The sequence below is a fragment of the Hyperolius riggenbachi genome, chromosome 9 (genome assembly GCF_040937935.1).
Source record: "Hyperolius riggenbachi isolate aHypRig1 chromosome 9, aHypRig1.pri, whole genome shotgun sequence".
Lineage (NCBI taxonomy): Eukaryota > Metazoa > Chordata > Amphibia > Anura > Hyperoliidae > Hyperolius > Hyperolius riggenbachi.
In genome coordinates, this window is record NC_090654.1 from 293,008,864 (window position 1) to 293,023,263 (window position 14,400).

A 14,400-nucleotide genomic window follows, 5' to 3' on the forward strand; every position below is an offset into this window, starting at 1 on the left:
GCTATGGGGCTGCAGGAAGCCCGGGTAAGTGAAAAAACGGCCTTATGACTCTTCTCTGAGTCTCTCGATCACTGTCATTAGAGAACGAACGATCCCCAACGATGATGCAATGTCTGACAACAAGTCGACAACGTGACACATTTGAAGTCAACAATGGTACAATGATGGTCTACGGATGGGACCTGTAGAAGGTCAGAACTAAGGAACCGGAAGCATATAGCTCGTCACCCACAAAGGTTTTCAGTGGACTGATCATTAGTCATCAGCTGATACCTTTGTTTTCAAACTACAAACACTGATTATCACCCAAAAATATCTGTAAAGCTGGATTGGTCAACATGTCAGAGAATCGTGTTTATCAATATCTCCTGAGGTCGTTCAGTGCAAACCCTTCAATGATGTTTCCACCATATATCAATTGTTGGTAGTTGCACATTATTTTTATCAAACAGTTGTATAGGTAGGTATATATTTCCCTGGAGGGGGCTGCCAGCCCTGGATCCCCTGAGTCTGAAGAGGATGGGGGAAGCCTCATTGGGATCCAGGGGCTTCCTCCTCCCGAGTTAAGTATCCCACTGGGGGGGGAGGTTTGTTACAGATTTTCTTGAATTACTGACACATGAATTATACAGGTCTTGTGGACAGGTAGATGCAGTTTAGACACTGTTTATGTGCACATAGCCCAAGAACCTGCATAACTTAGAGGTGTCAGTATTCAAAGGGATGGTTAGGCAACCCTGATGCCAAAATTTGTACAGTGCAAATGTGGGCCTGGCGACATGATGCAAAGTATTCTGTATAGGGCTGTAGAAAATGTCAGTGATCTAATAATGCACAGTCTTCATTTATTCCTCAATATTTCAGTATAAGGCCTCTTTTCCACGGACTGTTGATAGGCAGTGAAATGCCTCTCAAACTCTCACAACTGCTCACTGCTGCCTGTTAACTGCTTGTTGCTGCCTGGTAACTGCTCACTGCTGCTTGGTAACCGCTTGTTGCTGCCTGGTAACTGCTCACTGCTGCTTGGTAACCGCTTGTTGCTGCCTGGTAACTGCTCACTGCTGCTTGGTAACCGCTTGTTGCTGCCTGGTAACTGCTCACTGCTGCTTGGTAACCGCTTGTTGCTGCCTAGTTACTTCTCACTGCTGCTTGGTAACCGCTTGTTGCTGCCTGGTAATCGCTTATTGCTGCCTGATAACTGCTCACTGCTGCCTAGTTACTGCTCATTGCTGCTTGGTAACCGCTTGTTGCTGCCTTGTAACTGCTTGCTGAGCACAAGGTTGAACAATCCGTGGAAAAGAGGCCTTAGACAGTCAATGAGATTCTAATAGTTCTGGGTTGCAGACAAAAACGTCAGCGTGCACCCCCAATCGCTCTCCTGTAGCTGGGAGCGTTCTGTGCATGCGCAACTCATTTATAGTGTAAGGCCTCTTTTCCACGAACTGTTTCTAGGCAGTGAGATGCCTCTCAAACTCTCACAACTGCTCACTGCTGCCTGGTAACTGCTTGTCGCTGCCTGGCAACTGCTTGCTGAGCACACAGCTCAACAGTTCGTGGAAAAGAGGCCTAACTTCGCTTGTGCAGAGGAGGCAGGGAGGAATTACTAGTTCACAGGCACCTGTCAATTCTACAACCGCACCACATTGCTCCCAAAATGTCACAGTGCACATTGCTGTGCGACCAGGTATGTCTGACAATGTAAACACCTTCGTAGTACTTTTACAGACGCAGAGCGTTACAGTGTTGGAACCTGCAGCACTGCGATCATGTGATAGCCCCATAGGGCCATCATTGCTTCTGCGACGGGATGTAGCGATATTTGTGCACTGCGACACAACGGTGCAACTTGTAAAAGGAGCCAGACTTGTGATTTTAAGACACGATCATAGTGTGTGCAGTACCACCCAGTTACCTGCAGGTGGCAGCCAAGACCAATCAGTCATGAGGTGAGATAAATGCATAATGTATAAGATCTCCAGACACTGCATGGCTCCTGTTTGTGCCCAATAACTCCTCCATAGGGCACTATAGCACTCATTCTCAGCTCCCAGATGTTCTCCTGACATCTGTTCTCCAATGCATGGTTTCCATGGTTAGTGATTTTTAGGAATAACAAAAATAAAAATTGCACAACACTCATCTATATTTATGTCAGTTTTAAAAATATAAGTAGAATTTCCCATTACGGTACTTATCCGTTAGCCGGGCGCATCCTCTAGGTGGCGACAAAACTCCGCCAGAGTTACATCTTTCCCTACTATCCATGTTGGCCTGGAGGGGGACTAGTAATTAGCGCCACCTGCCGGATGCGCCCGGCTAACGGATAAGTACCCCCATTACATGGACTGTCTATATGAATCAGAAAAATCTCATAGTAAAATGTTTTTTCTATATTAATACTTGCAAAAATAATTCAAATACTTTATTGCGCTTTTTTCTTGGCTGACTTAAAGCGCTTGCGAGGAAAACCACTGGGGCACTCTATAGTCAGTAGCAGCATTATGGAGTTTTGCCCAATAACTCCTTACTGAATAGGAGGAGCTGAGAATCTTCAATGAAATGGAAATAATTCTGAGATGATGCAGGATGATGCCTAATTTGTATGCAAATGTATGCATCTTGAACACAGACCAATCGAATCTCACCAAGATGGAATTGATTGGTCCATTTTTAAGCTGTTTAAATTTGCATAAAAAATGTATGTAATCCGGCATCAGGTGAGAATGATTTGCATCCTATTATTAAAACAGAAAGACAATTGAAGACTAGCGATGATCAATGAGATGCAAATTCTTCTGAAATTATGCACATTTTTATGCAAATATATGCAGTTTGAAAACGTACCAATCAATTAAAACCCAGGTTTAAATGGATTGGTCCATTTTCAAGATACAAATATTTGCATACAAATTTGAATCAACTCGGAAGAATTTGCATACCTGTGATCATCCCTATTGGAGACCCTGAAGGGACTTCTGTTACCCTCTGTGGCCTGGAGAGGCTTGCATGGTAGCCAGGCGGTTACAATCCATTTATGACCTTAAAGTGAGTTTTGTAAACAAACATAGGTGACAGCATTCATTAGATACCCTGTAAGTTATGACGTGTGAAATGAATGCTTCTCCATCCTAAATACCAGCGAGCGTTATGCCTCCTACACACCATGCAATCTCTACTCCACATCTTATTTCTGATCGGGCAAATGATCGGATCAGGCAAAAACTATATATACAGCCTAATGACTGCCAGCGACCAATCCCAATCTCAAAACCAATCTCTATCTTAAAGGACCACTATCGTGAAAAACTATACAATTTAAAATACATGTAAACATATACAAATAAGAAGCATGTTTCTCCCAGAGTAAAATGAGCCATAAATTACTTTTCTCCTATGCTGCTGTCACTTACAGTAGGTAGTAGAAACCTGACAGAAGTGAAAGGTTTTGGACTAGTCCATCTCTTCATAGGGGATTCTCAGCAAGGCCTTTATTCTTTAATAAAGACATTCCCTAAAACAGATTAATGTAAAGATGCTGGCCAGCCTCCCTGCTCACTTTTTTTTTAGCAGTTGGATGGAGCAACTACCGTTCACTAAGGGTTCAGCCACACTAAAACTGCTTTTCTGAGCGCTTGTGATTAATTAGCGCTTTCTGAAAGCTTTTTAAAAACCACTCCCATTCACGTTCATTAAAATTGCAGAAAAATTGCTTAAATTTTTCACATGCACGATTGCAGTGATTTTTACCGCGATTTTAATCAAAGTGAATAAGAGTAATTTTTAAAAAGCGCTCAGAAAGCGCTAATCACAAAGCACTCAGAAAAGCTCTTATAGTTGGCTGAGCCCTAAGTGCTTTTAAAAAAAAACAACCCGGAGAATACCCCATGAGTAAATGGGCTTGTCCAAAACCTGTTGGTAATGTGAGATCTTTACTACCTACTGTAAGTGACAGCAACATAGGAGAAAAGTAATTTATGGCTCATTTTACTCTGGAAGAAATGTACTTCTCATTTGTTTGTGTTACATGTATTTTACATTTTACCATTTTTGCAATAGTGCCCCTTTAATGGAAAGGAGATCGGACAAGCTGGGAATTGTACCGGTAGCTGTTTGATGTGTATGTCCCATTCTGGCAGCATTTTTCCTTGCGATTCATTTGTGATTTATATCCAATCAGAAAAATGATTGAAATTTGAAAAAAAATGACATACATGTGTACGCTAGCTTTCTATACATGTTCAATCGATGTCAGATCTGAATGTCAGTCAGATCTCTTGCTCGGGTAGGAGCTGAAGTGAAATTTGCATGGTATGTACCAGGACTTGAGATGCCCGATAACGATACAATATTTTCATCAGAAGGCAATTATCGATTGTTCTCATAAAGCGGACTTAAACCCGATACAAATGCAAAATGCAACATTCTGATTAATGAAAGGTTCTATTCCAATGCAATTATTTTACATCGATTTTCTTCACATACAGTGTAGTTTTCTGTACAATTCAAAAAATCTGATCGAAAGATTGCATTTTGAGGAAAATATTGTGCAGTTAATGGCACCTTCAGCGTGACTCCTGTGAAGTTCAATAAGGCAAATACCATCATCTGGGCAATATACCATCTACCATAGCAGAGGAAGCTGTCGGAGGTCCTTAACCTCCTTAGCGGTAACCCCGTGTGTGACACGGGGTAAGCCGCCGGAGGGTGCCGCTCAGGCCCTGCTGGGCCGATTTAAATTTTTTTTTTGCTGGACGCAGCTAGCACTTTGCTAGCTGCGCCAGCACCCCGATCGCCGCCGCCGCGCGCCCAATCGCCGCTATCCGGTGCAGCTCGCGCCCCCCCCGACCCCTTGCGCTGCCTGGCCAATCAGTGCCAGGCAGCGCCAAGGGGTAGATCGGATCTCCCAATGACGTCCCGACGTCGCTGACGTCATCCCGCCCCGTCGCCATGGCGACGAGGGAAGCCCCCCAGGAAATCCCGTTCTTTGAACGGGATTTCCTGATCGGAGATCGCCGAAGGCGATCGAAGCGGGCAGGGGGATGCCGCTGAGCAGCGGCTATCATGTAGCGAGCCCTGGTCTCACTATATGATTTAAAAAAAAAAAAAAATTTTAAAAACTGCTGCGCTGCCCCCTGGCGGTATTTTTCATACCGCCAAGGGGGTTAAAGGGGCACTATGGCGAAAAATTGTAAAATTTTAAAGGGCACTACAGCGAAAAATTGTAAAATTTAAAAATGTTCAAACATAGACAAATAGGAAGTACATTTCTTCCAGAGTAAAATGAGCCATAAATTACTTTTCTCCTATGTTGCTGTCACTTACAGTAGGTAGTAGAAATCTGACAGAAGTGACAGCTTTTAGACTAGTCCATCTTTTCATGGGGGATTCTCAGCAAGGCTTTTATTCTTTATAAAGATATTCCCTAAAAAGGATTTAAACAATGATGCTGGCCAGCTTCCCTGCTCGCTAGTCGCTACACAGTCTTTTGGCAGCTGGACAGAGCAACTGCCATTCACTAAGGGCCCGTTTCCACTAGGAGCGGTGCGATGCGGCTACATAGCCGCATCGCACTGCAGGTGTGCGGAAACACATGCACAGCACTGGAAGAGTTTCCACTGCGTGCATCTTGTGCGGAGCGATCCGAGAATCTGCAGCATGCTACAGATTCTTGCACGGCCGCATCCGCGTCCCATCTCTTCAATTCACTTCTGCATCGGGAGATACGGAAGTGACGCGCGCGGCGGCGGAAGTGATGAGATGCGGCTAGGTAGCTGCATTCACATCACTTTAGTAGTGTAAACCAACCCTAAGCGCTTTTGAAAATAAATATATTCATGAGAATCCCCGATGAAGAGATGGACTAGTCCAAAACCTGTCACTTCTGTCAGATTTCTACAACCTACTGGAAGTGACAGCAACATAGGAGAAAAGTACTTTATGGCTCATTTTACTCTGGAAAAAAAATGTACGGTACTTCTTATTTGTATATGTTTGCACATATTTTAAATTTTACAGTTTTTCGCTGTAGTGCCCTTTTAAATATGTGCAAACAGAAAAATAAGTATGTATTTTGCAGAGTAAAATGAGCCATAAATTACTTTTCTCCTATGTTGCTGTCACTTACAGTAGGGAATAGAAATCTGACAGAACCGACAGGTTTTGGACTAGTCCATCTCTTCATAAGGGATTCTCAGCAAGGCTTTTATTCTTTATAAAGATATACCCTAAAAAGGATATAAACAATGATGCTGGCCAGCTTCCCTGCTCGCTACACAGTTTTTTAGCAGTTGGGCAGAGCAATTGCCACTCACTGAGGGCTGGTGCACACCAAAACCCGCTAGCAGATCCGCAAAACGCTAGCAGATTTTTAAACGCTTTTTTTTATTTTTATGAGGCGTTTTGCTAGCGTTTTGCGGATTGCTGCTGCGGTTTTCAGTATAGTAGATTTCATATATTGTTACAGTAAAGCTGTTACTGAACAGCTTCTGTAACAAAAACGCCTGCAAAACCGCTCTGAAGTGCCGTTTTTCAGAGCGGTTTGCGTTTTTCCTATACTTAACATTGAGGCAGAAACGCATCCGCAATCCAAAAAATGCCTCACCCAGGCATTTTTCGTTTCTGCAAAACGCCTGCCGCTCTGGTGTGCACCACCCCATTGAGATACATTGACCAAGCGTATCCGCAGCCGCAAGCGGATCTGAAAACGCCCAAAAAGCCGCTCGGTGTGCACCAGCCCTAAGTGCTTTTGAAAATAAATAAATCCCGGAGAATCTCCCATGAAGAGATGGACTAGTCCATAACCTTTCGCTTCTGTCAGATTTCTACTACTTAATGTAAGTGACAGAAACATAGTAAAAAAGTCATTTATGGCTGATTTTACTCTGGGAAAAACGTACTACTTATTTGTATAGGTTTGCACATATTTTACATTTTTTCGCCATAGTGCCCTTTTAAAGTGAACCTGAACTCTTGCACAGAACAGAAGGAAAACCAAGAAATACACCCTGTATGTATTTAGACAGTTTAGCCTGTCTAATTCCCCCTCATTTGATATCTAAGCTGTGTCAGCTGGCTGCCTCTGCAGAGCAGCTAATTTATAAACACAGGATGTTAACCCTTTGTCTGCTCCCATGAAAGCAGGAAGTAGACACACTGCAGATTTATTGCAGGATTTGTATCAGCTGTAACAAAGAAACGTTTTTCTATAAAGGTTGTTATGCTGTTGCTTATCTTTTGGAGCAGAGAGGGAGTTTCAGGTCCTCTTTAGTACTGACTTGAGGAGATTAAAAGACACCCGAAGTGACATGTGACCTGAGATAGACATGTGTATGTACAGTGCCTAGCACACATAACTATGCTGTGTCCCTGTTTTTCTTTCTCTGCCTGAAAGAGTTAAACATCAGGTATGTAAGTGGCTGACTCAGTCCTGACTCAGACAGGAAGTGACTACAGTGTGATCCTCACTGATAAGAAATTCCAACTATATAACACTTTCCTAGCAGAAAATGGCTTCTGAGAGCAAGAAAGAGATAAAAAAGGGGAATTTCTGATCAGGGAGGGTCACACTGTAGTCACTTCCTGTGTGAGTCAGGGCTGAGTCAGCCACTTACATACCTGATGTTTAACTCTTTCAGGCAGAGAAAGAAAAAAAGGAACACAGCCTAGTTATGTGTGTGCTTGGCACTGTACATACACAGGTCTATCTCATCATGTCACCTCGGGTATGCTTTAACAAGTTACCCTGAGCTAAATTGCACAAAGGTGACTCTCAGTTAATGTTAGAAGAAAAAAAAAACATAAGAAAAACATAACATTGGCCTGCGGGGGACACACAGAGAAAAACAATAAAATAAACTGAGTGTAAACATGAAAAGGTCAAACCAAGACCAATGGAAAACCGTAACTGTAAGCATTACTCTCCACAAAGCAAACCTGTCAGATGGTTCAGAAGAGTTCCTTTTCTTGTGGTCAGAATGAGGGATGGTCCATTAGATGCTAATAATAGAGTTGATCCAGCAGTCATTCTAATTATATTTAAATGTATGCAGCTTGGAAATGGACCAATCAGGTGCAGCGGCTGCTACGTCTCATTGGTCCATGTCTAAGCCTCTCATTGGTCCATGTCTAAGCCGCACAGTGATATACGGACAATAAGAGGCAATAGACAGCACGATAGCGAGGAGAGACCAGCGGGGTCGGCACTGTTAGTAAAGGGTCGCCTTACAGTGTACAGCAGGTTAGGGTGCTTCCTGCAGCTGGAGAGAGGCAGAATGGCTAAAGGTGGCCATACACTGGTCGATTTGCCATCAGATTAGACCAACAGATAGATCCCTCTCTGATTGAATCTGATCAGAGAGGGATTGTATGGCTGCCTTTACTGCAAACAGATTGTGAATCGATTTCAGCCTGAAACCGTTCACAATCTGTGGTGGTGGTGCTGCCGCCGCTTCCCCCCATCCCGCATACATTACCTGCTCCGCCGGCGCGACTGCCCCCGCTCGTCTCCGCTCTTCTTCTCCGCTCTGGTCTGGTCTCCGGCGTGCTTCACTTCTTCCTGCCCGGCAGGAAGTTTAAACAGTAGAGCGCCCTCTACTGTTTAAACCTCCTGCCGGGCAGGAATTAGTGAAGGCATGCCGGAGACCAGAGCGGAGACGGAGCAGCAGTGACCGGGAGGACTCGCGCCGGCGGAGCAGGTAATGTATTGCCGCTCTATTGCGTCGGTCGTCGGGTACTCGAACGCCGCTAGCGATGCGCTCTTTACCCGCGGGCGTTCGACGGTTATTTTCCGCACGGCACGATCGACGGGATCGGACGAAATGGATCGAAATTCGGCGTGTAGCTTGAACGATTGGCAGCGGATTCGATCCCAGTGATCGAATCTGCTGTCGAAATGCCCGCAAATCGGGCCAGTGTATGGCCAGCTTAAGGCTGTTTAGCAGCAAACTTTCCAAAGAGGACCTGTCACATCTCAGTGCAATGCTGAAGAAGGCAGGAAGAAGTAAACATTTTGAAGCAGAGGGCTTGAGAGACAGACATGCCCCATGCTGTAATCGAAATTTTACCTCTATGATTCTGTCACCTTCCCCAAAAGACCAAATTGTACAAAACTCAGCACAATGGCAACAACAGTACGTTCAGAGAAATCCAGGCAGCTAATGTGGAGGCGGGGCAGGTATGGGGGGGCAGCTACTGTGGGGGCGGGGCAGGTATGGGGGGGGCAGCTACTGAGGGGTGGGTTGGGGGGTTCATTGAAGGGTACCTGAAAAAAAAAGGGTACCTGAAAAAAAAAGTTAGAAACTTGCCTCAGTAGGGAGAAGCCTATGGATAGTCCAAGGGCCTCCCCTGTCTTCCTGCACCCCTCCTGCACTGCCCTACAACCCTCTAAACAAACGGCAACATTAACACCTTAGCATTCAATTTAGAGGCTTGCAAGGGCTCCAAGCCGATTCATTTTATCACATTTTTTATTTCAGCTTTGTTGCATTTCCATGCTTCTAATTAGGACAGCTGTTCTGTGTATTTACGGCCACTTGTCACTAGGGGGCAGTGTGAGACAATAATAGAGGACTTCTGCTTTCAGTTTTCATAGTTTCTGCCAGTAGAGAGAGATGAAAGCATTTCAAGAATTTACAGCACAACGAGCTCTGCTGACTGAGCAGTGCACTTATCTCACACAAGATGTAAGGGTTTTTTCGCCTTCCTCTGGATCAACAGGGATATGTGAGGGAGCAGGCTGGTGTTGTACTTTATACTGGTTGAACTCGATGGACGTATGTCTTTTTTCAACCAAAATAACTATGTAACTATGTAACTAAGATAACTATTGAAGCAACTAATGGGTTAAAGTCAAAGACTGCTTGCAGCCGGGCTCCCCTCCGTGCACAAGTGCCTAATTAATGGAAGCAAATTATAATCATTTGGTGCCCCTATTTCTGGCAATATGCAGAGCACGATTGAAGGGTTTACTACACCGACAAAATCAGTTTAACTTTAAAGAAAACCTGTAACTAAAAAAAATTCCCCTGGGGGGTCCTCACCTCGGGTGGGGGAAACCTCCGGATCCTATCGAGGCTTCCCCCGTCCTCCTGTGTCCCACGGCGGTCTCGCTGTGCCCCTCCGAACAGCGGGGATGTAAATATTTACCTTCCCGGCTCCAGCGCAGGCGCAGTATCGGCTCTCCGCTCGGAGATAGGCGGAAATAGATGATCGCTGTCGGGCCGCTCTACTGCGCAGGTGCAAGTCTCCTGCAAGTCTCCTGCACCTGCGTAGTAGCGCGGACCCGACAGAGGTTGACAATTTCCACCTATCTCCATGCTGAGAGCTGCAACAGCGCCCTCTGCTGGAGCCAGGGAAGGTAAATAAATGAGCGCTTGTCAGAGGAGGATTCCGGGACACTTCGGGGGAGCCAGCGCTGGACTGCCTGCAGCTACAGGGGAGGAGGAAGCCTCAGTGGGGCCCTGAGGCTTCTCCCTTCCGAGGTGAGCACCCCCCAGGGAATGTTTTTTGTTTATATACAGGGTCTCTTTAAAATCTAGATAAAAATGTACAAGACCTGATGAAAAGCCCAGCAATGTTTACTTGTTCCTTCTCTTTTCCAGTATTGCCTCTACAACAGAATCACCGCCCCCCTTTCAAACGACCTTCCCCCGCATCCTTATAGGCCCAGTGCACACCAAAACTGCTAGCAGATGCTCAAAACGCTGGAGGTTTTGGGAGCAGATTTCAGAGCGATTCTAGGCATGTTTAGAGAGAATTTATACACATGCCTAGCGGTTTTTGGGAGCGTTTTTGTGTAGTAGATTACATATATGGTTACAGTAAAGCTGTTACGGAACAGCTTCTGTAACAAAAACTCCTGGAAAACCGCTCTGATCTAGAGTTTTCCAGAGCAGTTTGCATCTTTCCTATACTTTACATTGAGACAGAAACGCTTCTGCAAACCGCAAAAGTGCAGCAGGAGGCACGTTTGCTAAAAACCTCAAACCGCCGGTGTGCACCATCCCAATGAAATACATTAGCCAAGCATTTTCACAAGCGGATGCGGTTGACGGATCGCTGCTAAAACCGCTCGGTGTGCACTGGGCCATAGTCTGGGCAACATTCCTTTAGGCCTGGAACCCACTGAAAACCGCAAACGCAAAACGCAACCGCTAGCGTTTTGTCTGAGCGGTTTGCAAGCGGATTCATGCGCGTTTTTTGGTTGTGTTTTGCAACATTGTATTTTTTTGCCCAGCGGGTGCGTAGCGTTTTGCGTTTTGCGTTTTTATCCTGATTGGTCCTGTTAATTATTTTTCATTTTGTTACAGTGTGCTGAACCGCAAAACGCTAGCAAAACCGCTCAGTTTAGGTTTTGCTGAGCGTTTCTGCTAGCGTTTCAATACTTTACATTGAAGCGCTAACGCTCCCAAAATGCTGCAGGTCCTGCGTTTGCGTTTCTGAGAAACGCAAACGCTCCTGTGGAAGTTGCCCCATCCATTAACATTAGCCCAGCGTTGTGGCAAACTGCTAGCGTATCGCAGCGCTGCCAAAACGCTGCCAAAAGCGCTCCTGTGGGTTCCAGCCCTTACAGCTTATTCCACCAGGAACTCAATGGAAAGTGTTCTGTTTTTGTTTTTTTCACTGACACTCTGAAAGTGTCATAAAAAAATATATTAAAAAAAATGATAGCACAAGACAATGGGCCTGATTCACAAAGCGGTGCAAACTTTTTAGCGGACTTTTGCGCGCGCAATTTGCCGCGATTCGCGCGAATCACGGCAAATTGCGCGCGCAAAAGTCCGCGAAAAAGTTTGCACCGCTTTGTGAATCTGACCCAATGTATTTTTTTAGAATCAGTAACTACATTAAACATATTAAAGATAATGGTCAGAAACCCCCCCCTCCTTAAGAACACAAAATAGCAATATTATTTTATTTTTATTAAATAGTGAGTCAGAACTTTAACAAACCCCCCAAAACGCAGAGTGACATTTTATATCGGATTCTGATGTTTCGAACCATCCCAATTGTGAAAACCATCGCTGTGCTACTAGAACAACACACAATATCAAAATATTACATGTAAACACTGCTGTAAAATGTGTGGGGTTTTCCTGCAGCTAGTAATGGCAAATTCAATTTAAATTAAAATATTAGGAAGAAAGCAACAACAACAAAACATATGTATATATAATCACACTATACATTGTAGAATATCAGTATTGGGAAGGGGGGGGATACTTTTTTTTCCTGCCATTGAAATAATGGGAATAAAAAAAAAATAATAAAAAGAAATCCTATAGAAAACAGGATTTTAACAGAAAAGTGACACACAGTTTTATACTTTACATTTTTTTTGTCTACAACCTGGAAAAAGACAATTCTTGGTGCAAAAACGTTAACGTTGTCTTGCCCCGAACAGATGCCATGTTTTTATCTATACACGAGCACCCCGGATTGCACCTCTGACTATCAGCTGGTTTCTGTCGTGTTTCTGCAGACTGTAAAAATAGTCCTTGATGTTAAAAATTCCAGAATCGGCTTGTGGAAAGGCGGACGGCGCCAAAGGCGGCTCCCAACTCACAGGATGGCGCAGAAAAACTTTTTCTCTCTAAATGGGTTTTCGGAAGCAGGCACTGGGGTCAGTAGGGGGTCCTCCTTGGAGTGGGCTTCGCAGTACGCCATCAAGTCCGCTGCTGCCTTCGATACCTTTACAGAAAGAGAAATGATGGGAGTTACACGTTGGAATTGTGTGTGTGTAACGAAGGGCAGTTAGTGAATTTATAATAATTTAGGTCGGTAGGATACCACATTCAGTATTTTACACTATTTTTTTTCCAAATTCACTAAGATTTCCCACATACAGCAGAAGTCAGTGAGACACTGAAGTGAAAAAAAATATGATATAATCTATTGGTTGTGTAGTACGAATAATTACGAGAACATTAGTAGCGAAGAAAATATTCTCAAATTTTATTTTTATTTTTCTTATAACATTGCATCATTCTCTAATATTTGCAGTTTACCAACTACTCAGCATGCTAAATGATTTTACAGAGCAGGCCAATGAACTTTTGACCTGTCCTCTGCAGAGAAAAAGAAAATACAATGACTGGCGGTTGAGATAATAAGCTTCAGAAGACAGAGCTCTCTGCGGCCATGAAAGTGGTGGAGCTCAATGGCTCTTTTGCACAGATAACTGGAGTTTCTTAACTCTTCCTGTACTGGAAACAATATTTGTCTTATGTCTCTGCTCCTAATGTTTAATTCCTTAGCTGTATTATACATACAAATCATAATATTTTTTTTTTTTTTTTTTGCTTCAGTGTCTCTTTTAAAAGTAATGTGCCTAAAAATATGCTTCAATTCACTAAGCTCTGTTTGGTTAGTCTCACCAGCTGTGGAGCAGGTCAGGCATTATACTAACGGATGTCTTGGTAATATTCCTTCTTTTGGACAGGATATAAGGAAACTCCATTCTAATGATAATAGCTTGGCTGGATACATGGAGATCTGGGAACGTCCCATTTCTGTGTCTGGAGGTACATCTCAAGTCTAACCAATCAGAATGTGCGGCTGGAAAATGAAAGCTACAGCCTGATTGGTAGTATTGAAGAAAAAAAAAAAAAAGACTAAAAGTAACTATACCCCCCAGCTATCCCCCACCTGAAGGGAGAGGTATATGGAGGCTGCCATATCATTTCCTTTAAAACAATGAACATTGCCTGGCTGCCCTGCTGATCTTTCATGCATCAGTAGTGTCTGAATCACACACCTGAAACAAGCATGCAGCAAGTGCAGTCACACTTCAGTCACAGCACCTGATCTGCTGCATGCTTGTTCAGGGGCTGTGGATAAAACTATTAGAGGGAGAGAATCAGCAGCACAGCCAGGCAATGCGCATTGTTTAAAAGGAAATAGGGCAGCCTCCATATCCCTCTGACTTAGATGTCCTTTAAAGAGAACCCGAGGTGTGTTTAAAGAATGTTATCTGCATACAGAGGCTGGATCTGCCTATACAGCCCAGCCTCTGTTGCTATCCCAAACCCCACTAAGGTCCCCCTGCACTCTGCAATCCCTCATAAATCACAGCCGTGCTGTGAGGCTGTGTTTACATCTGTAGTGTCAGTCTCAGCTGCTCCCCCGCCTCCTGCATAGCTCCGGTCCCTGCCCCCGTCCCTTCCCTCCAATCAGCAGGGAGGGAAGGGATGCAGGCGGGGACCGGAGTTCTGCAGGAGGCGGGGAGAGCAGCAGACTGGCACTATAGAGATAAACACAGCCAGCTCTGACAAGCTGTTTGTCAGCAGCGTGGCTGTGATTTATGAGGGATTGTAGAGTGCAGGGGGACCTTAGGGGGGTTTGGGATAGCAACAGAGGCTGGGCTGTATAGGCAGATCCAGCTTCTGTATGCAGATAATATTC

General features: G+C 44.4%; 1 protein-coding gene across 2 annotated transcripts in view; it reads right to left on the reverse strand.

Moving 5' to 3' along the window:
• Nucleotides 1-11,901: 11,901 nt before the first annotated feature.
• The window catches only part of GNG2 (G protein subunit gamma 2), a 107,396-nt gene continuing 104,897 nt past the window's right edge, over nt 11,902-14,400 (reverse strand). For both annotated transcript variants that reach the window (XM_068252451.1, XM_068252450.1), the window contains exon 4: nt 11,902-12,687. In XM_068252451.1, coding sequence (XP_068108552.1) covers nt 12,559-12,687 — 129 coding nt within the window. In that variant the 3' untranslated portion in view covers nt 11,902-12,558. The remainder of the gene's footprint in view (nt 12,688-14,400) is intronic.